The sequence below is a fragment of the Solea solea genome, chromosome 2 (assembly GCF_958295425.1).
Source record: "Solea solea chromosome 2, fSolSol10.1, whole genome shotgun sequence".
Classification (NCBI taxonomy): Eukaryota; Metazoa; Chordata; class Actinopteri; order Pleuronectiformes; family Soleidae; genus Solea; species Solea solea.
In genome coordinates, this window is record NC_081135.1 from 38,978,861 (window position 1) to 38,999,759 (window position 20,899).

The 20,899-nt window shown below is 44.4% G+C and overlaps 1 protein-coding gene across 1 annotated transcript in view; it reads right to left on the reverse strand.

Moving 5' to 3' along the window:
- Positions 1-20,081, reverse strand: part of kdm6a (lysine (K)-specific demethylase 6A) — a 26,326-nt gene extending 6,245 nt beyond the window's left edge. The window contains exons 1-18 of the mRNA XM_058623101.1: positions 19,444-20,081; positions 19,199-19,262; positions 16,094-16,202; positions 15,466-15,515; positions 13,954-14,012; positions 12,517-12,637; positions 9,158-9,212; positions 8,664-8,698; positions 6,955-7,048; positions 6,075-6,201; positions 5,835-5,933; positions 5,108-5,327; positions 4,650-4,790; positions 3,624-3,716; positions 3,432-3,533; positions 2,928-3,056; positions 1,778-2,170; positions 592-1,454 (exon numbers count right to left, since the gene is read on the reverse strand). Coding sequence (XP_058479084.1) covers positions 592-1,454; positions 1,778-2,170; positions 2,928-3,056; positions 3,432-3,533; positions 3,624-3,716; positions 4,650-4,790; positions 5,108-5,327; positions 5,835-5,933; positions 6,075-6,201; positions 6,955-7,048; positions 8,664-8,698; positions 9,158-9,212; positions 12,517-12,637; positions 13,954-14,012; positions 15,466-15,515; positions 16,094-16,202; positions 19,199-19,262; positions 19,444-19,634 — 2,945 coding nt within the window. The 5' untranslated portion in view covers positions 19,635-20,081. The remainder of the gene's footprint in view (positions 1-591; positions 1,455-1,777; positions 2,171-2,927; positions 3,057-3,431; positions 3,534-3,623; positions 3,717-4,649; positions 4,791-5,107; positions 5,328-5,834; positions 5,934-6,074; positions 6,202-6,954; positions 7,049-8,663; positions 8,699-9,157; positions 9,213-12,516; positions 12,638-13,953; positions 14,013-15,465; positions 15,516-16,093; positions 16,203-19,198; positions 19,263-19,443) is intronic.
- Positions 20,082-20,899: the final 818 nt, after the last annotated feature.

The window sequence follows — 20,899 nt, forward strand, 5'->3', positions numbered from 1 at the left end:
AATGAAATGACCACAGGCTGAAGTATCAGTGTGACTGACCCTGATCTTCATCATCTCAGTCTGGACAACAGTGATGATCACAATCCAAACAAAGTACAAGAAACGTTTCCTTTTTTCTTTAACTAATAATAACTTCACTGGAATGAAATCTAATCAAAGTATTACCATTTTCTCTCAGACCACAAATCACCATTTCAGTCAAAACGATCACAATCACCTAAACTTGTTCTGAGCTGGACCAAACCGAACCAGAACCAGAACCAACAGCCATGAAGTCTTCCTCAAACCAGACTAACGTGACCTCACACCTGAGCTTTTTAAATATAGACAAATCACACAGTGTTGTCCCTGCACTGCACACAGGTGAAGACAGACAACACTCCGCCCACCCCGGCTCTGCTGCTGTACACACACAAACGCTCCCTCAGTCAGGTCTGATAGTTTTGCCTGTTGTCAGATGAAGGACGCGGAAAAACAAAGAACGTTGCAACGTTTCTGTTCACGAAGAACAACACAAGTTACGTACTGCACCTTTAAGTGTGTGTACACACACACACACACAGAGAGAGAGAGACAGTCAGTGCGTCTCACCTGCAGGCTTTGAGGACTTCACTGGAGCTGGGGTAGATGGAAAACGAGGACCACGGGGAAAGACCGGCGGGGGCACCGTGTCTGTGAGCTCCACCCAGTGGCCCCACCCTCCTGGGGCTGTGGGAGTCGCCCAGCCCCTCCCCGTTGAGCGTGGGCCCCTGACTGTTAAGGCTGGAGAGGCTGTTGGTGTTGTTGGCCTGAGCATCTGCAGAGCACGGAGAGGGCGTGGCGGCAGAGGAGGCGGAGACCGCAGAGTGCTGTGGCGTTGGCTTGGCGTTGCCGTGGAGACCCGGGTGGACGTTGTTGAGTTTCTCTGAGGAAGTATCTCCGTGGTTACTGTGGTTATTGTTGTCGTCGTTATTGGCTTTTCCCTTTATCGAGGCTGAGAGCTGAGGATTGTCTGGAGTTCGCACGCCGGGGGCAGGAGAGCCGGGCTGAGACCGGCTCGCCGAGCCGTCCGCCACCCGCGCCTGGACGTGATTAGTCAATCCCTGCGTGGGGGCGGAGCCGGGGCTGAGTGGCGTCCCCGCTGCGGGGTGCCTGGCGGCAGCCTCCAGGCCTCCCGGCACAGCGGCACCATTACTGCTGCTGCTGCCCCCTGAAGGCGTGGCGTCTTTGGTGTGGAGCCCTGAGGTAGTTGTGGAGTGGGGGGGCGAGGAGAGGTGGTTGGGCGTGGTCTGTGGGGAGGTGGGGGACAAGGAGGAGGCCGAGGAGGAGGCAGTGCAGGGCCCGGAGGAGGAATGTCCCACCTGATTCAGAATGCCAGAGGAAGAGAAGGAGGTGTGAGGGGAGGAGGACGAGGAGGAGAAAGGGGGTTCTCCATTAGGACCCGCCGAATGTGAACCTGGACCTTTGTGAAGCCCCTGGACAGAGAGGAGGACACGTTTACATTAATAACACATTAAACTGACTTCAACAATGTCTTTGTCTCACTGTGACTCACACACACTGACGCGCGCACACGCACACGCACGCACGCACACACACACACACACACACACACACACACACACACACACACACACACACACACACACACACACACACACACACACACACACACACACACACACACACCAAAGCCCAGAGAGAAAAGTCCGTCTCACAGTGAGACAAAGACGTGATGGTGTTCTTCAGACACCATGATGGTCATGAGAGGGTGAATCTCTCGTGAGAGGGTGAGTACCTGAGTGGTAGTGTTTGGCTGTTGGCTCCTCCACGTCTCGTCAGAGTGACTGGGACTGCTGGTGGTGCTGGTGCTGGGCTGACTGGCAGCTGTGCAGTTGTGAGGTAGAGAGTTCTGCTGCGGGTAAGGCACATTGTTGTTGTTTCCGTTGGTGGCTCCGCCTCCTGCCACGCCCAGGCTGTGGTTTTTCCTGTCCTGGTGTCCCAGCGACGTCCCTGACGCGGGACTGGAGGAGCAGGAGCCGTTGGGCTGCGCGGGCGCGTGGTTGACGGGGGAGGAGGAGGAGGAAGAGGAGCGGGTGAGACCTGCGTGATGGCGGTGAGGAGGCTCAGCTGCAGGACCGTTGGGAAGGAGGGGCTTCAGCTGACCGCTCACTGCTGCTGCCGTCACCGCCTGCTGCCTCAGCTGACACAAAACATTCAATCAAACTTTATTCATACAACAATTTTCATACACATTTAAACCGGGCACAAAGAGCTTTACAGTGTTTTGATTTAATCATTAAAAACAGTTTTATGAACCACAGCACGACAAAATAATAGAGATATTAACCGTCCGTCAAATTAATCAAATATGAAAATTGCAGCTGTAAACACAAGGTTAGGATGACAACATGCATTAAAGTAGAGATTTCTTTATAATCTATTATCATAAAATGTCATTAAATGTTGAAAAATATTGATCAGTGTTTGTCAAACGTGGAAATGATGATGCAACGAATCCAGAAAATATTCACATTTAAGAAGCTGAAAAGAAAATGGTTTTAATTATAAAATAAACACTCTATTTATTATTGATTATCAAAATAGTTGACGTTTAATCCTTGCAGCCCTACTTAAAAGAGACAAAATGGTCTGGAAACAACGTCACCAATGAGGAAACATTGCAAAGTTATTAGTTATTAAAGTGATTAGTGCACTGAAAAAATAAAGAGTAAATAAAGCTTTAGATACTTCAAAGAGGTGACGCAGCATTTAAAGGATGATGAGAGGAATAAAAAATAGTAAAAACAGACTAAAAAGGCAGGGGGCGCTAAAAGACACAATCTAGAATAAGAGAAGAGAAACTGAGAAAACAAAGAGTGTCTGCCTCCATGAGGGTTAGGGAACAAAGACCAGAAGCAGGATACGTGTGTGTTTGTTTTATTCACCTGCTGCTGCTGCTGCTGCTGCTGCTGCTGATGCTGCTGCATGACAGAGAACTGCTTCTCCAGCTGCTCCAGCATCTGCACCTGAGGAGGCTTGAGGTTTGCTCGGTTGGTCCGTAAGTGATCCAGCAGCTGTTTTAAAGGTTTAGGTGACATTATTCTTTCTCATCTGTCAGAAATGCTAAATATAAACAATTATACTGAAGTGTAACATCACATAGCATTTGTTCATGTCTGACACGTCATCTTATGCCTTTTTTTAAAAATATAAATACAAAATATTTAAGCTCTTTCACAGACATAATGCTCCAACTGCGTCCCATAAAGCAGAGATAAGGAGCCTGTAACATGACTCAGCTAAAAAGCTGTTGCTGATGTTAATTTACAGGTTTACAGACACGCGTGATATAAAGGATTATTTTCATCTCTTTCATCTCAGGGTAAGTTTTTATGAATGAACAAACTCCAGGTGCAGATAAAGACGAGTAAATGCAGTAAATGTCTCACCTGGAGCTTCTGTGGCGTCAGGTACCAGCTGGGGATCTGCTGCTGCTGCTGCTGCTGCTGCTGCTGCTGACTGCTGCTGCTTGTCCACGAGTCTGGGACACTCTGAGAGAGACACAAAGACAAAGAAGACGTCTGTGAATCACCGCTGACATATTCTATTATTCTATTATGATATTACATGTTGATGGTTACCTTGACTGGGCTGGCGGTGCGTTTCTTTTTGGCAGGACTGGCCTGTGGCTCCGTGTGATTACTGGACGTCTGTCCTCCGTCTCCTTTACACGTCTGGACGCCCAGCAACAGAGACACGGTTAATGAGGACACATCAGGGACAATCACACAAATACAGTTTACAGAAACAAACCGACACAGCTTAAGACGGGAGGACAACTTGTAAGAGCTTGTCTTCGTCCATGATGGCGTCCACTTCGATTCGATTTGTCTTTGGTGAGACAGAGATCTTTGAATTTTCACTTCCCAGACATCACATGGTCATTTTCTCTCTTTCTTAACTTTACTCGCTCATCGCTCTGCACGGAATCTCACGTCAACGGCGGACAGAGACAGAGGACAGTGTCCACAGCGTTTGTCCGGCGTCGGCATGAACAGTAGGTGGCGTCATAACAAACAAGGGAGAGATTTACCTTAAATATCAACTTTTTTTTTTCAATGACCCATGTCTATTTAGGACCATTAACAACTTTCATGGGCCTTCAATTCTTTTTTAAATTCACAAACTTTCAAGGAATTCAAGGACCCGTGAAACACTGAAGGGCACATTGGCAGAGGGTGACATGTCTGATGAGGACAATTTTCAAAAACCTTGAATTTTTCTCAAATTCACAAACTTTCTAGGACTTCAAGGACCCTTGAGAAGCTACTTTTAAGGGCTTGGAATTTTTTATTTTAAGGACCCTTGGGAAGCCTCCTTGAAATCCTTGAAAGTTTGTGAATTTGGAAATAAATTCAAGGCCCTTGAAAGTTTTTGAAAATCATCCTTAACCTAAAAAAAGTGAGAGACGTTTGAATTTTTTTTTTAATTCACAAACTTTCAAGGATTCCAAGGATTCCAAGGAGGCTGCCCATGGGTCTTTGAAATCCTTGACAATTTGTGAATGGGCACATTGGTGTTGGGAGACATTTACCTAAATATAGTAACCTAATGTTACCTCATAACAACGTCACTTGTGTGTGGAACAGGGAGTGTCTGTGGCTCACCTGTGGGGTCTGTGCCGTGTTCAGACCTCCCTGCCTGGACGTGAGCTCAGCAGGGATGGGAAGGCTCCACGCCTCTTCAATACTGGGAAGCATTTTGCTCTTATTCTGCAGAGAACCTGGCTGAAGGTTACACAACTGAGCCTGGAAGACACCGTGGAATAAAGACACAACACTTTAGTGGCTCAGGTCCTGACAGGAACTGCATCACTACAGATTTTTACGTAGAATCCTTGGTTGTGATATCAGCGATGACTCCAGAACATCCAGACTGACGTGTCGTGTCGTGTCGTGACGTGACGTGTCGTGTCGTGTCGTGTCGTGTCGTGTCGTGTCGTGTCGTGACGTGTCGTGACGCGTCGTGACGCGTCGTGACGTGTCGTGACGTGTCGTGACGTGACGTGACGTGTCGTGACGTGTCGTGACGTGTCGTGACGTGTCGTGACGTGTGGTCGTCTCACCTGCAGCAGTTTGATGCGTTGCGTGAGCGCGGCCGTGTTGAGGCAGGCCCTGCTGCGTGTGGCGTTGACGTAGCACTTGATGGCGTCGTGCGGCTGACCGCAGGACTCGTACAGAGTGCCCAGGTCCATCCAGGCGGCGGCGTGGTTGTTGTCCAGCTGCACGGCACAGATGTAGGCCTGCAGTGCATCCATAGGCTGGTTCTGCTGCTGGTACAGAACCCTGCAGCAGAGGCAGAGTCATTACCTGACCTCAGACGACATCAAACACCCGACATTCGTCTATTTATAGCAGCAGCCTCAGGATCAGGATCCGGCTCAGACTCCTGCTGCTGCTGCTGCTGCTGCTGCTGCTGCTGCTGCTGCTCTTCAGCCTCTGCTCATGTCCCGTGTCGCACTGCAGATACTTGTTCTCTGTTCCATTTATATCCAAACTGAACTCAGCCCTGAGTTCACCACGTTACAGTTACAAAGCTCTACTTTTTACACCTGCGGTTAAAGTGTTACCATGACGACCAGGATTTAGGCTCATGATCTCACGTGGACATGTAGTCTCGCGTGATCTTGCACAACCCCCTCATAAGAACATGACTAAGTCTTCACTTGGTCTCACTTGGTGGTCTCGCGTGCCCACGACGTAGTCTTGTTTGGTGGTCTTACTAAACTAACTCAAATATCACTAACTGAATGAATGTTGAATGAAAAACTGAAACACAAGGCGAGCTCTTACCCTATAGAGCACCAGGTGTCAGCACTGGCCTCCGACTTATCGATGGACTGACGGTAAGAGATGAAGGCATCCTGCACCTTCCCAATACTGGAATAACACCTGAGAAACAAAGAGTTCCATTACACTGCAGTCCAACAGGGAAAACATGGAGCAAGCTTCTTCTTAGGACTGGACTTCACAGCAGTATTGGATATTGTCATACAGTGAAATCACATCTTTTATATTCTCGTGGTTTCTTACCTGCCGAGAAAGTACCAGGATTGGCCAGAGTTGGGGTCAGCTTCTAACGACTTCTGCAGACACTGGATGGCATAGCTGTCCTTGGTGCCTTTATCTCCCAGCTGCTCCACCGTGTGATGCATCCAGCCTGGAGGAGTGGAGCAGAGGGACTACGTCAAACATCAGCAGCACCACAACATCCGTCAGTCATTAGATACACAACATGAGAGCAGCTACACCGTCCATGAGACGTGAGGGAATCTCCGATGACATCACCATTCCATTTATTCTATACAATTCTATATATAAGAGCTATGATCAGTGGGATTGCTGCAAACAGTCGCTCATAATCTTCTTTTTTGGCCGTTAACTAGTAAGGAAGGGGTCTTCTGAGGAAAACATGCATCCAAAGATGCCTTCAAGGAACCTTGTAAATATCAACACCTTCTGTAGGATCTACAGTGTGTTCATCACAGCTTCAAGATGCCTTCAAGGAACCTCGAAAATATCAACACTTCTGTAGGATCTACAGCGTGTTGATCGAGATAAAGACGTGAACATGTGACGTAACATGACGTAAATGTTACTCACTGAGAATCAAATTTGTTATAAATTAAACTAAATAAAACTTTTAAATTTAAAACTGATCCTCATGAATAAACTCATGTTGCATTCGTGTGCACGTGCTTGCACAAACTATGGGGGAGGGGCGAACGTGGAAAACAATGCTGTGGTCCTGCAGCAAACACACACACACACACACAATTTAAAAAAACAGGTAGAAATGTGTGAAATAAACAAAAAGAGTCCAGTGAACACAGCACGATGCATTCACTGTCCCCACACACATGTGTACAGACGTGAGTGAAGTCAGAGTGACGTGTGAGTGGACGACACTCACCGAGTTGTTGCAGTGTGGCGGCCTTCACCTGTGCAGGGAGATCGTCCGTCTGCAGCACACGCTCGTACGCTTCCTTCGCCGCTCTGTGTTTCTTCTGAATGACACGAGACGAAGAAAAGAGGGAAGAGGAGGAAGAAGAGGAGGAAGAAGAGGAGGAGAGGTCATTCAGAGCAGACAGGAGGGGTCCGGTGTGTTTTTATGGTTCTATCTGCACAGACACAAAGAGACTAAAGACGTAATGACCCCCCCCACACACACACACACACACACACACACACACACTTAAGTGCAGACACACTTAAAGAAGTGTTGAGTCTGGCCTGTCTTCACTGACCCTCCCCCGTGTGTGTGTGTGTGTGTGTGTGTGTGTGTAACCTGAGCTGCCTGCTCACAGTTAAAATCCCGCTGTTTGTTTTGACACAACGACCTTTAGTGACCGTGAGTTTTAACTGGTGCGTGGAGGCGTACGCATGTGTGTGTGTGTGTGTGTGTGTGTCTGATCATTGTAAGGCCCGCCCCCTCTGACACATGGTGTTTTGTTGTGTATCGCAGAGTCAAAACATGACTTTGGTGATCATACCGTCATCGATCAGCTGTCAGTGTCACTACTTCATGTTTCCTCATGGTGGCGCTGCTCTAATGAATGAAAGTTAGACTCATGAGGGCGAGAAAGCTACGCTAACACGTGCACCAGCCACTTTCCTGACCTTTGACCTTTCTCTATGTGGTGTTTCTACACGTAATCATAGAGCGATACATGACGTCTGTCTGTCTGTCTGTCTGTTTTCCTCCTGCTCGATCTTTATTTAACTGCTGCATTCACATGGGCATAAAAACACATTTAATCCCAGGATTAAGTGGATTAAAACGGGTGAGTTTTCACTCACGTTCAGGTCAAAGACTGTGTGCGTGCATGTTTTATTATTATCATCATCATCATCATCATCATCATCATCGGCTCCGATCAAAGACAAAAACCCAGGTGAACGTTTGACAAACACTGATCAACATTAGTGTAAATGTTCTGAACCAAATGATCACTCCATCCATGGAGACAATGATCGTTAGTTGTCTAACCCACGGCAGAGTGTGGACCCTTGTGTTTTCATGTATACGACACACGTATACACAAGTCTTAACCCGACCAGCTTCATGTTCACCTTCCTCTGTGTGTGGTGTATTTGTGCTGCAGTGCTGTGTGGTGTATTTGTGCTGCAGCGCCACACACAGGCCCGGCAGACACACTACAGTGTTTACAGTCGTTTTGGAGCTTTTTTGTGTGGATGAAATTCTTGAAACAACGCAAAACTTTGTAAGAACGACAAAGAAAAAGATGTTAAAGGGAAGGTTCTGTGTCTGTGTGGATAATAGTGTGTGTGTGTGTGTGTGTGTGTGTGGACGACAGGCGAGAGCAGAGCAGGGTGTGTGCGCGCACACACACACAGTGATTGATCTCTTATCAGCACACACACACACATAAAGCAGAGTCTGGCTGTGAACTTCCTGTCTGGACACAATAACGACACCTCAGATGAAGTGCTGACACTGTGAGCACATGAACACATGAACAGAGCTTTGTCTTTAGTTTCTTGTTTAAAAATAACAAATAAATGAGTGTAAATATTCTTCAGATGTCTAAAATCAGCGGACTGTCCCTCACTGCGGCCATGTTTAGTGCAAACAGAGTGAATAAAAGATGAAGTTCTTACCTGGATCTCATACAAATGAGCGATGTGAAACTGAACTGTGGAGGAAAAAAAGAGAAAAGAAGAAAAATTAGGTTTTTATGTCAGAGAGAAAAAAAGAGAAAGAATCAGAGATATTAATAATTCTCCCTCGTGGTCAGACGGCAAACAGACGAGGGAGGGCAACAGTTTCACCAGCGTGAAACCAGTGTGAGCTCAGCTCTCTCTACCACTCTCTCTCTCTCTCTCTCTCTCCTTGTGCTGTCTCCTAGGCAACCACAGTCAGAGGCAGAGTCAGCAGGGAAATGGCAGCACAGAGAGAGAGAGAGAGAGGGAGGGAGAGAGGAGAAGAACTGCTGTGTAGAAATATTCCTGTGCCCTTTTAATGCATGCTTTCAAATCTCTCACACACACTCACACACACACTCACACACACACACACACACACACACACACACACACACACACACACACACACACACACACACACACACACACACACACGTAATGCAACTTACTTTCAGCTTTGGACAAAGTGCAGAGATTGGAGTCGATCACAGCCAGCTGAAAATGCTGCAGAGAGAAGAAAAAAGCATTTAATTATGACAGAAGAATGAGATGACAGGTCAGAAATCACTACATTTCCATCCCTCCTGAGCGGTGAGACGTGTTTAGAGGAGAACAAGAGCAGGAATCTGATTTCAACATCATCAACGTCTCCACAAAGCATCGATAAGGCTGTGAATAAATCAGCAGGACGGAGTTTGACCACATGTCTGAGGAGACAGTGTAGCAGGCTTCACCTTCACTGCAGATACTGGGACACTGCTGCTGCACGCAGGCTTTTAAAAGAGGCGCTCATAGAAAAGTCAAACACCAGAGGTGTTGAGTGACCCTATGTGGGTCACTAAGTGATCCAGGAAGTCCTGAAACCAGAAACTGACCAAGAGACACCCGGGACAGACTGAGCTGCTGCTGCCTCCAGCTCCTGAACCATAACCTGTTAATGACTAACTAACAATTCAAATCTTAGTCCGAAACTTAAACCAGTTCCTCAGAAACGAGGCTCTGCCTCACTAAGACCAGGTTTTGGTCTCCATGAGAACGATTGGTCCTGACAAGGTCAGTGTTTATGACAGAAAACACACACACACACAGAGTCAAAGTCAGACAGCTAGAATTCAGGAGCTCACACACACACACACTGGCCTCTGAGAATCAACTCCCTTATTAAGCAGCGCTGCAAGCGACCAGATATCACACACACACACACACACACACTCTCTCTCTGGGGTTACCTATGTCAGGCAGCTCTCACTCGTCCTGAAACCCCGCTGCATCCTCCTGTCGCTCTCTCTGTTCCTCTGACCTTCCCTTCCTTCCTTCTTTCCTTCCTCGTCTTTCACACTTGCTCTTCCAGCAGGCAGATATAATGCAGCAGGACTGTCAGCTTGGCATTCCACCTCCCTACCCATGTCTTTCTCTCTCTCTCTCTCTCTCACACACACTCCTTCCCCCTCTTCTCTCCTGGTGTCAGTGATTACTATTCAGCAGACGGCTACAGAGCAGAGTGATGACACACACACACACACACACACACACACACACGCACACACACACACACACACACACACTCCTTCCCTGCGTCTCACCTCGTCTCTGTAACAGTCACACAGTGTTTATTTTAATATGAAAACACTGTAAATGACAAGTATTTTGTTCACAGAAGTGAAGAAAATGCAGTTATTAGTGTTATAGTGTATTTTTACTTCCATGAGTAATTAATCACTCACTTATTTCTGAGATTCATTTGTGTTTTTTGGTTCATAAAATGTCTGTTTGTCAAACGTGGAGATGATATTCACAGAATGATTCCGGTTTCTTTAATGTGAATATTTCCAACGGTTTGTCATTATTAAAATACATTTCCTTTGTAAACCACTCACTCTCCCACACCAAAGCCCATAGAGAAAACCAGTGATTTTAACATCTCACACACACACACACACACACACACAGGGGTTGTTGATCCACTGCTGCCTCCATCACTAAATTCTAATGTCTTTTTTTGTCAATTCGCCTTTTAAAATATTTCATTGAGACTTAACTCAGTGACACAAAGTGACCACACGAGGCAGCAGAGGACCAGCAGCTAAAATCACTGGTCTTCTCTATGAGGTTTGGTGTGAGTTCTATTGAGTGAAGAAAAACAGATTTTTAGCTTCTTAACAAAAATGAACATGATTACCATCATTTACATGACTCTGACCAATCAGTGACCTTCAGTCTGATGACGTCACAGTTTAGTATCGTCAGGTTTATCACTGATGAAGAAGAAGACAGAAAGCAGCCGAGTCATGCTGCAACTGTGTCGTAAAGACGCGCCAGTACATGATGGCGGTGGAACAGATTACTGAGCTGAAGTCGGCTGCACGTGCTCACTCTGTCTTCAGCTCTTACTCTCCCCTTATAGTCATGGCTCTCTGCCAGCAACACACACACACACGCACACACACACACACAGGCGCACACACACACACAGGCGCACACACACACAGGCGCACACACACACAGGCGCACACACACTGGCCCAGTTGTGGACAGGGGAGGGGTGTGTGAGCGCGTTCAGAGCAGCAGAGATGGAATAAAGGCAGGAGAGGGGGGAACCATTCAGAGGAGCAAACAGGAAATCGTGAGAAGACGTAGAGGGAGCAGGTGAACAGAGGTTAGATCTGAGAAAGGTGGTCCTGATGCTGCGTCGTCATCGTCATCACAACACTGTGACATAAACTCTTTTCTAGTCTGTTAACTCATGATAGAAGGAAGTGATGTTTTCATCACCGATTCATCTGTGGATAGTTGTTTGGTTCAGAAAATGTCAGAAAATGCTGATCAGTGTTCATCAAACGTGGAAATGATGATGATGATGATGTTCTGTCTTGTTTTTGTTCACAAACCAAAATGATTGAGTTTGAATGATTTCTTTGTTTTATGGAGAAAAGACATCAGAAAATATTCACATTAAAGAAGCTGAAACACTTGGTTTCATTGTTCAAAACAAAAACACCAACAACCGCTCTGATTATCAAAATAGTCAACATACACTGTGAGACAGACTTTCCACACAGGAACGTTTTCACACTGACGTTTGTAAACCACTCACTCTCCCACACCAAAGCCCACAGAGAAAACCGGTGATTTTAGCTGCAGGGACACAGGAGCTGCTGGTCCTCTGCTGCCTCGTGTGGTCACTTTGTGTCACTGAGGTCAATCTGAACAAAGAATTTCCAATGCCAAATTGACAAAATAAGACATTTGAACTTATCTATCTTATACTTTCTTAATCCCCTTAGGGAAATTATTTCTCTGCATTTGACCCATCCTAGAATTAGGAGCAGTGGGCAGCCACACTGCGTAGCACCTGGGGTACCTTGCTCAGGGGTACCCCCGCCCTTTTGACCTGGTGGGGACTTGAACTGGCGACCCTCTGATGACAAGCCAAGTTCCCTTTCCACTTGGCCACAGACTGCCCAACTTAGTGATGGAGGCAGCAGTGGATCAACAACTCCTGTGTGTGTCTGTCTGTGTGTCTGTGTGTCTGTCTGTCTGTCTGTCTGTCTGTGTGTCTGTCTGTGTGTCTGTCTGTTGTTAAAATCAGTGGTTTTCTCTGTGGGCTTTGGTGTGGGAGAGTGAGTGGTTTCCTGTTGGAAAAGTCTGTCTCACAGTGAGATAAAGCAGAGAGTGATGAATATATTCTGTTGATCATGTTTTCTACTGGGCGTGTGCATGTGTGTCTCAGCAGCAGGGGGCGCTCACAGCACAGTCATAACAACACATAAACAACAATAAGAGTGTAATCCAGCGGTTTTGGGTCTACCTTTAAACTGGACTCGTGGTCTGTGTTGACTTTAAACATGAGTCCCAGCCTCAGATGAATCTCCTTCACTCGACAGAAGCCGGGGTCGATGTACAGCACCTCCTGGAACGCCTTGATGGCCCTGGGAACAAAGACAGAGACACACACAAAAGCATCATTTCTACTCCTTTCACAAAACAAAGCCAAGTTCTTTTTTATCAGACCTGCTGTCCAATCCAACTTTATTTATAAAGCACTTTCAGAACAACAACAACAACAACAACAGCTGAAACAAAGTGCTGTACATCAGAGATGGTTGGTGTCAAACTCAGTGAAGGAAACTCGGGAATTCTCGCTTGGGGGAATAGATGATGAATGTCAGGCCGACTTCACGAGATTATAATCTGTTGTAAATTACGTGCTAAAAACGAGCGCCATGTAGATTTTATCCTCCTCTGTTTTAACGACATGGAAAAACAAACAGCAGAGAGAAGAGCGTATTTACACAAACTGGCACTCACTGTGTCGCTATGACAACGATGAAGCCTTTCTGCTGTACCACTAAGCCGAGCTCACACACACACACACACACACACACACGCACACACGCACACACGCACACACACGCACAGTGAACTCAATGCCCCCTCCTCCCTCCCCCTCCCTCCCTCCCTCCCTCCCTCTCTCAGCAGAATCCAGAGTGAATGCTGGGAACAGAACAGACTGTGACAGTGGAACACAGTCAGATTATTTCACATCTGTGTGTGAGTCTCTTACACAGATACAGTTTCAGACTTCAAAGCAGAAATAATCCACACATTCACATTTGAAACCTAATGTTGTGTCCGAGGGACAAATCCTGGACGCTCGCTCGTGTCCTCATGAGGTCACAACGTTCACCATCTGACAGCTCAGCATTCCTATGAGCTTTGGGCTCAGAGTGACGTAATCCTGCGTGACTCCCTCCCTCCCTCCCTCCCTCACTGTCACCCTCCCTGAATGTAAAATCCACTGGAGGCTGTGAAGCTGCAAACAGCTCAACTGAGAAATGAGACTTTCAACACGGCCTCAGGACTCAAACACATGACACGAGGTTTCAGGAGAATCCACTCAAGTTCTGTATTTGATCAGATTTAAGACTATTCCACTGAACAGTTCCAGCTCTCATTTTTACTTGCTTGTCCATCAGTGATAGAACCTGGAGGTACCTGCTGTTTGTTTGGTTCCTGCTCTGACCAGGCTCAGCTGAGCCGACACTAAACTGTGACAGAGCGACGTCAAAGACAACAATGTCACACTGTAGATCAAAGTTAAAAAGACTTCAAAATCTACTTAAAGTTCCAAAACTGATACCACACTGAGTCGTGGTGGGTGGGTGTTAACCGGTGTCTGGTTCACACCGGACACCCGATCGTCTTTCAGCTCAAAGAGGTTTTAAAGTGGAAATAACAAACTTACCACTGATAAGCGTTGTAATGGAAGTAAACCATGGCCAGGCCGTATAAAAAGGCAGCATTCTGGGGGTAATAAACAGAAAGCCAGTGTCAACAACAACAGCACAAATGTGACCCTGTAATAAATGTTTAAAATGTAAGTAAAACATCAACATTTAGACAACACTGTACACTATTATTGGTTCATTTTTACCGTTTATTTAAATGGGCGAAATCATCATCTGCACTGAGACAATATGAAAATGTAATGAACAAAAATGATATCTATCCACAATTTTAATGCTATCATTGTAAAGAGAACTCAAATAATCGATTCATATTTAATATTGAATGTCAGTTTGAGTATTTATTTTTACAAACAGTTTTTTTGATTTTTTAGCTTCATGAATTTGAATATTTTCTGGTTTCACTATTTTGTGGTTCATTTAGGTTCAGGTCCCCAGAAGTGAAGAAAAAGTTACTTTTATTTACATCATTTACATGATTGTTTGTTGTTGTTGTTTTAAATGAAGGGCAATATTAACGAACATGTTCTCTTCACAAATGTGCATATTGCAAAAATTGTACATTACTGGGTATTTGGTATCGAGCTTTTATTTCCCGTATCGTCATGACAACCCTGTTGTAACACTTTTTTTAACCACATTGACTTTAAAAAACATGAGTTATTGTGAAGAAAATGTTACTTTGTTTTTTGCAGCGCAACATTTCATAGAAGTGTTGGGACTTTAGCAAGTTGTGAGGGTGTGAAGAGGAAGTGTAGATGCACATCACGGCCTCATATAGACACACACACAGTGATAGATAGTTACTGCACGTCACTGTGTCAAGGAGGAGTCTAATAATATCTGTGTGATAAACACCTGACAGCACGACCAACACGGCCAAAAATAAAATAAAACACTTTTTAAAAAGCTCAGACAACGGTCAAATGTAAGGCTGGTTTTAGAAAACAAGAAAAGTTTTCCACTTCATCCTTAAATCGCTCTAAAAATGTGTGACATTTCCTGTTTCCTGTGACTTGGCTGTGATATGATAAGCCCACAGTTTTCACCAATCTATTTTCCATAACTTTTATTCTATTTATGACTTGGAGGAGCAGCTTTAAGATGCATTCAAGAAACCTCGTAAATGTTGTCACTGCTACAAACACGCGACGTCCAACAACTAACTGCTTGTTGACGCTGCCACCTTGTGGTAACAGATTCATGACAAATGAAGTCGTCATTAGAGTAAAAACACATTTTTGTATCCTTTTAATATGTATGTATGTATGTATATATATATATATATATATATATATATATATATATGTGTGTATGTATGTAAACATATACACACACACACACACACACACACACACATTTATATATATAAAAGATGAAAGCTCGACCTTTGATAATCAATCAAATACTCTTACTTCAGAAACTTCAGAAGAAGTTTGGGAATTTTGAAATTTTTTCAATTCAGAATGATGGGCATTTTCCCACGTGTGTGTAGTGTTGAGCAAACTCACCTTCCAGTATTCCGACTGTAAACTGAAGTACCTCTGGTATGCAGATAATGCTGCAAAAATACACACACACAAATACAAATGTTACACACTTTACAACAATTGTAAAAAAGTGTTTCACTTTGAACGTTAAAAACGCTTTAAAATCTGGGTGATGTTTTATACACAATAATGAGTGTATTTCGAGTCTATATGCTGATAACGGAGATAAATGTGAATATAAAGCTGCACACAGTTGTTTTTTTTCCTCTGGATACACTGTAAAATACACTGTAAAAAATTAAAATAAAATATGATCTACTGTTTATGATCTGTATTACATGATCTTAAAATTTCACATAACACCTGCTATGTATGTATGTATGTATATATATATATATATATATATATATATATATATATATATAGTGTATTTTGCAAATAATAACAATGCAGCAGCCTTTTAAACCAGGAAAAAGTCATCCCAGATACTTCATGATATCATGATATGAGATCCAAAAGACCAGATCAGTCTCATGTCACCAGATATAGTTGTACAGTATTATCCACATATTGTCCAGATCTAGTCTGGACACAGCTGGTTTTAATTGTTCAAAAAAATGAATGAATGTAGCGTGACTGAGACGCTCACCTTTCTGATAGTCCTCCAGCAGGAGGTTGAAGTGACCCAGTTGACAGAAAATGTCAGGGTCCACTTTCCCCTCTGCTTTCAGGATGAGAGCTTCATAGCAGCTGACGGCCTGGAAAACAGAACCAGAGGAGTGTGAAGGGTTGGAGTGGTGACACACAGCACTTCAATCTATTTCACTCATATTACAGTGTTAATGTGAGAAGTTGAGGATAACGGGGGTTGACTCCACACAACTGACACCAAACTAGAACCTTCCAGGGCTTACAGGTTTTGCATAGCACCAACTGTATATGTCCAAATATGGACATCATCATCCAGGATTTAAACTGCCAAACAAATGACTTGTCATTTTGATAGATAGACAAGAAACAACAACAAGATGGAAGAAAAAGTAGTAAACAGGGCTGTCATCTTGTTTGGCTTTCATGAACCTGGTCTGTGAATGTAATGAACAATGCACAATAAAACATTAATCTTGTACAACAAGAGAATATGCATTGTGCCAGGTTTGCCAAGTAGCCAACGCTTAGCAAGATGTGAGAAGGTGTGGGGACTTCTACATGAAATAATGTCTGTTGGCACTTGAAAGCACCAAGTAAACTCTGTTGTTAGGTGCTACATAACAATGTCATAATTAGTAGCTTTATTATTAATATTATAGACCGATCACTAAAAAGACCCGCTTCCATGCCTTCAAGGCACATGTTGAACAGGTACTGCACTAGTATGGAACATACAACATGTGTGTGTATTATTGCAAACATTAAAATGATTAATTGTTCTAAAATCGCTCTGTATCATTTACTGTGTTAACAAAAGTCACCCCCTACATTTACACATGGAAGAGTCCAGAAAGAGGATGTACACAATGACGACAGCGTCAAAGAAGATTTACTCCACCTCAGGGACAAGAGTATTTATTTATGATGACACATTTACTCCGTTCAACTAGAACGATAAATCCAGTTGTCTGTTTTACTGTTGTGGCTGATCAGTGGTGATCTTCCGTAGTGTGTGTGTGTGTATAAATAAATAAATAAATAAATAAACAAACATATAATTTTATTTCTACGTAAAAAACATGGTATGTTTACATGCATGTTAGTCGCACTAAGACAATAATTAAGTCCGATTAGAGAGATAATTTGGTCCGATGATACAAACATGTACAACCACAACATTAAAACAGGCAACTGGTCCATGTCTGGGCCGTGATAAAACTCTACTGTAACCAAACATTGACCTCAGCTAAACCTCGAGCAGCAGCTGCAGCCACATGTTTGAGGACACCGAGACACCGTTACTGCACCAAACACTGTAATTATATCAGTGCGTGTCCTCAGCTTCCTGCTCTAATGACACATAATTGTTACTGACACTCACTCAACGCCTTTAGTCGCCATTTCTATTGTTTATTTATACACAAGCTAACGCTGATTAGCTTAGCCCCTCTAGCTATTTAGCTAGCAAACGTTCGCTCGCACATTCGTTTTTTCTTCTTCACCAACCCCCGCCATTTTGGGCCACATCAAACAGTGGTTATAGTTAATGATGTCACATTAAATGACTGATCTGTGTGTTTATTTGTCTCTGGATAGTGACGACGAACAGATACATGATGATAGATTGAGCGTCGTTAGCCGTTACGTGCTAACAGGGTGAGCGTCGTTAGCCGCTACATACTAGCACATAGAAGGTAGTTGCGTGCTACATGCTAGCAGAGTGAGCCGAGTGAGCGGTACTCGCGGCACCAGCAGGCGGCACCGGCAGTTAGTGCCGCGAGTACCGAGGCTAGAGTGACACTGCTACCGCCACCGTTAGCCGCTACATGCTAGCACAGTGAGCGTAGTTGCGTGCTACATGCTAGCAGCGCGAGCTGACGCGTGACCCGATCTCTCTCGCGCCGGTTGAGCGGAGGACAACATTTCTGTCAAGCAGGCAGCGTTTCCTCGACATAAAGTGCACACGTCATCGTCTGTGGTTTCTTATCACACTTTAAATAGAGCTGTAACAGGCAGCGAGGTGCCAACATATGTTCATCTCGATTAGCAGGTTCTCCAGTGTGTTTTAATCCACAGTATTGTAACGTAATGTGGTACAAGAGCCGTCCACACCACTCCAGCAAACACAACACCTCTCCAGAAACCCTTTAACTATCATCTTAAACCACAACGACACAATAAAAGTAGTTGTAACAACATTACATGCGACCCTGAACATGTTTTAGTCACCAAACTAACGAACCACAAATCCAAGCAAACCATACAACTAAACAAAACACCCAAATCCCGATCAAATTCGGTGAAAGCATGTGGCTAAATTACACCAACTGGTCAATCGTTATGTGTCTTAACTGTAAGATGTGGTTAACAGCATTAGTGTCGTTGTTGTTCCTTGTATTTTGCTGTAAATAGAGCAGATTTGACTAAATGACAAGACACAAGTCAACCGTATGTATTTGGTACACTGTAGGAGAAATGCATGTGGCAGCTGAATTAAATGAAAGCTCCAACCAAATAACAATATATTCTCTACTCAGCCTCTCGTGTAAACAGTAACTACCACGAGTCAATTTGAAATAAACAGGTGCTACGTCCTACGTCTAATATTTATTTGTGTATACTTTTTTATTTTATGGATTTTTTAAACCAGCTTCCAGATCGTTTCTTAGGTGCAGCAATGCTAATTTTGTTTTATTGTACGATTTTAAAGCCTCTGTTTTATATATTATGCAGAGAACTGATCATAATGGATTTGCCTCACAAAGAAATGCAGGTTTGTCTGCAGCACATGGGTAAGAAATCGGGGTTGGAGTGGTGTCTATGACTGAAGGGATATAAAGTATTAATCTGTGTATAATCCGAGATTATTAATCATATAACAGAGGCTATTACAAGATGCATTAATGTGACTGTGCTCCGTGTAAACACATTTACAGTAATAATAATACTGAGTGAGTGGTGCGTTCACGGACACAGCTGCTTCAAAGTTGTGGAAATGTGCGGCCTGTGTGTGTGTGTGTGTGTGTAAGCACTTATTTAACCCGGGATATATGAACTAATGAGAGCAGATCGCGGCGGCGAGTGTGAACACACGGTGTCATACCTTTAAAAGCAAGGCCTTCGTTCTGGCGCCATCTTCTTGAAGCCTATGAAATCCAAACAGTGAACTGCAAGTAGAGGACAGACAACACAACACAACACAGGCGGTTCCGTGTTAGTGGAGGGGAAGGAGGGAGGCAGGCGTTCGTTCGTTCGTTCGTTATTTGTTGTTTTAAAGTGCGTGGAGGAAACAATAAGAGCGCAAATTGTGAGAAAAGCTGCGGGTGTTCACACCGCGGCTTGCCTGACCTGTCCACGCCGAGCAGACGCTCTCTCTCCGCCGCCGTTAGCTTCGGAAAGTCCTCTTCGATTTCAGTCGCTTTTCCCGACGCCATTTTCTCCTCGTCATTAGCAGCAGCGGCGGCGGCAGCAGCAGCGCCGACGCTCCGGGCAGCGGCGGAGGCGGCGGCGGTGGTGAGCGACACTCCGCACGATTTCATGGCGAAGGAGAACGGGACGATCGACGCGGACCGAGCGACTCCGGCGAAACGCGAACAGACGGAAAAGTGTCGCGCGCCTATCCAGGACTAAAACGGGGCGTAGCAGCGCAGTTCTTTTGCCAAATCCTCAAGGAAATGATCCCTTCAAATTACCGTCCACACTCTTCATTGTACACGGGAATACGACGTGTGCTCCGGGGCCGCGGTGTGCATGGAGTTGGCGGGATGTTGGCCTTGTACGAGGGAGTTGTGGTTTGAAAACGTCGCAAACTTCCCCAACCAGCGGCTCAAAGTTGTTGTAATTGTGTCACAGAGGCAAAACGCACGCCGCCACCGTGGACACGCCCTCCGCGCGTTGCCACCAATCGGCGGAGCCACACCGCTGTCACGTGAGAGTGTCCAGTTGATGCGCTGCGCACATGCGGACGAACACGCGCACGCACACGCCAGGTCACACCGACAACCCCCGCCCCCCCACAGAGAGTCCCGCCCTCCTGTGCTGTGATTGGATTCTAACGCAGTATTATGATGATGTAACTGTATTTTGAAGCAGCCCCATTGGTCGAAACAGTTCTCGTGTTTGTCCACAAGGGGGCGACTGTCAAGGATGTTTGTTGCAACGTTGCACAAATACAGTGGTAGATGGATAGATAGATAGATAGATATCTTGTTTTCCAACTGGTGGATTATATATAACTTTAAGCTTTCCTTTAGCTGTGATAGGTAGATTAATAAATTGATTCAATAATAATAAAAATGTAGTTAGTTCTTTAATAGTCAAAAATATTCTAAATATGTTGACATGACCTTACATTATCCTTTTTTATGAAGTGTCCAGTGCACAGATTTATGCACACATTTGCACAATTTATTTTTTGAATGAAGTCAGAATATTATAATTTATTATATTATATGTAAACTCTTATAATCTGTAAGTACACTGAAATCTATTGTTTGTTTTATGCTAAATAACCTTTATTTAGCATCATGTACATACAACGTCAGAATCAATTCACATTCAACTCAATTTTGTTTGTATATATGTACATCAACTATATTTCTTGTAATGTTCTATAAATGTGTTACTTTTCCCACTGTTTATCAGTTTATGTAAATATACATAAATATAATAACTATTATTACCAGTGTTGTATAAAGTACCTTAAAGTGCTACTTGAGTAAAAGTACAAGTATGTGACCAGAAAAGACTTTGGTATAAGTTGAAGTCCCTTTTTTAAATAATATTACTTTAGTAAAAGTCTTAA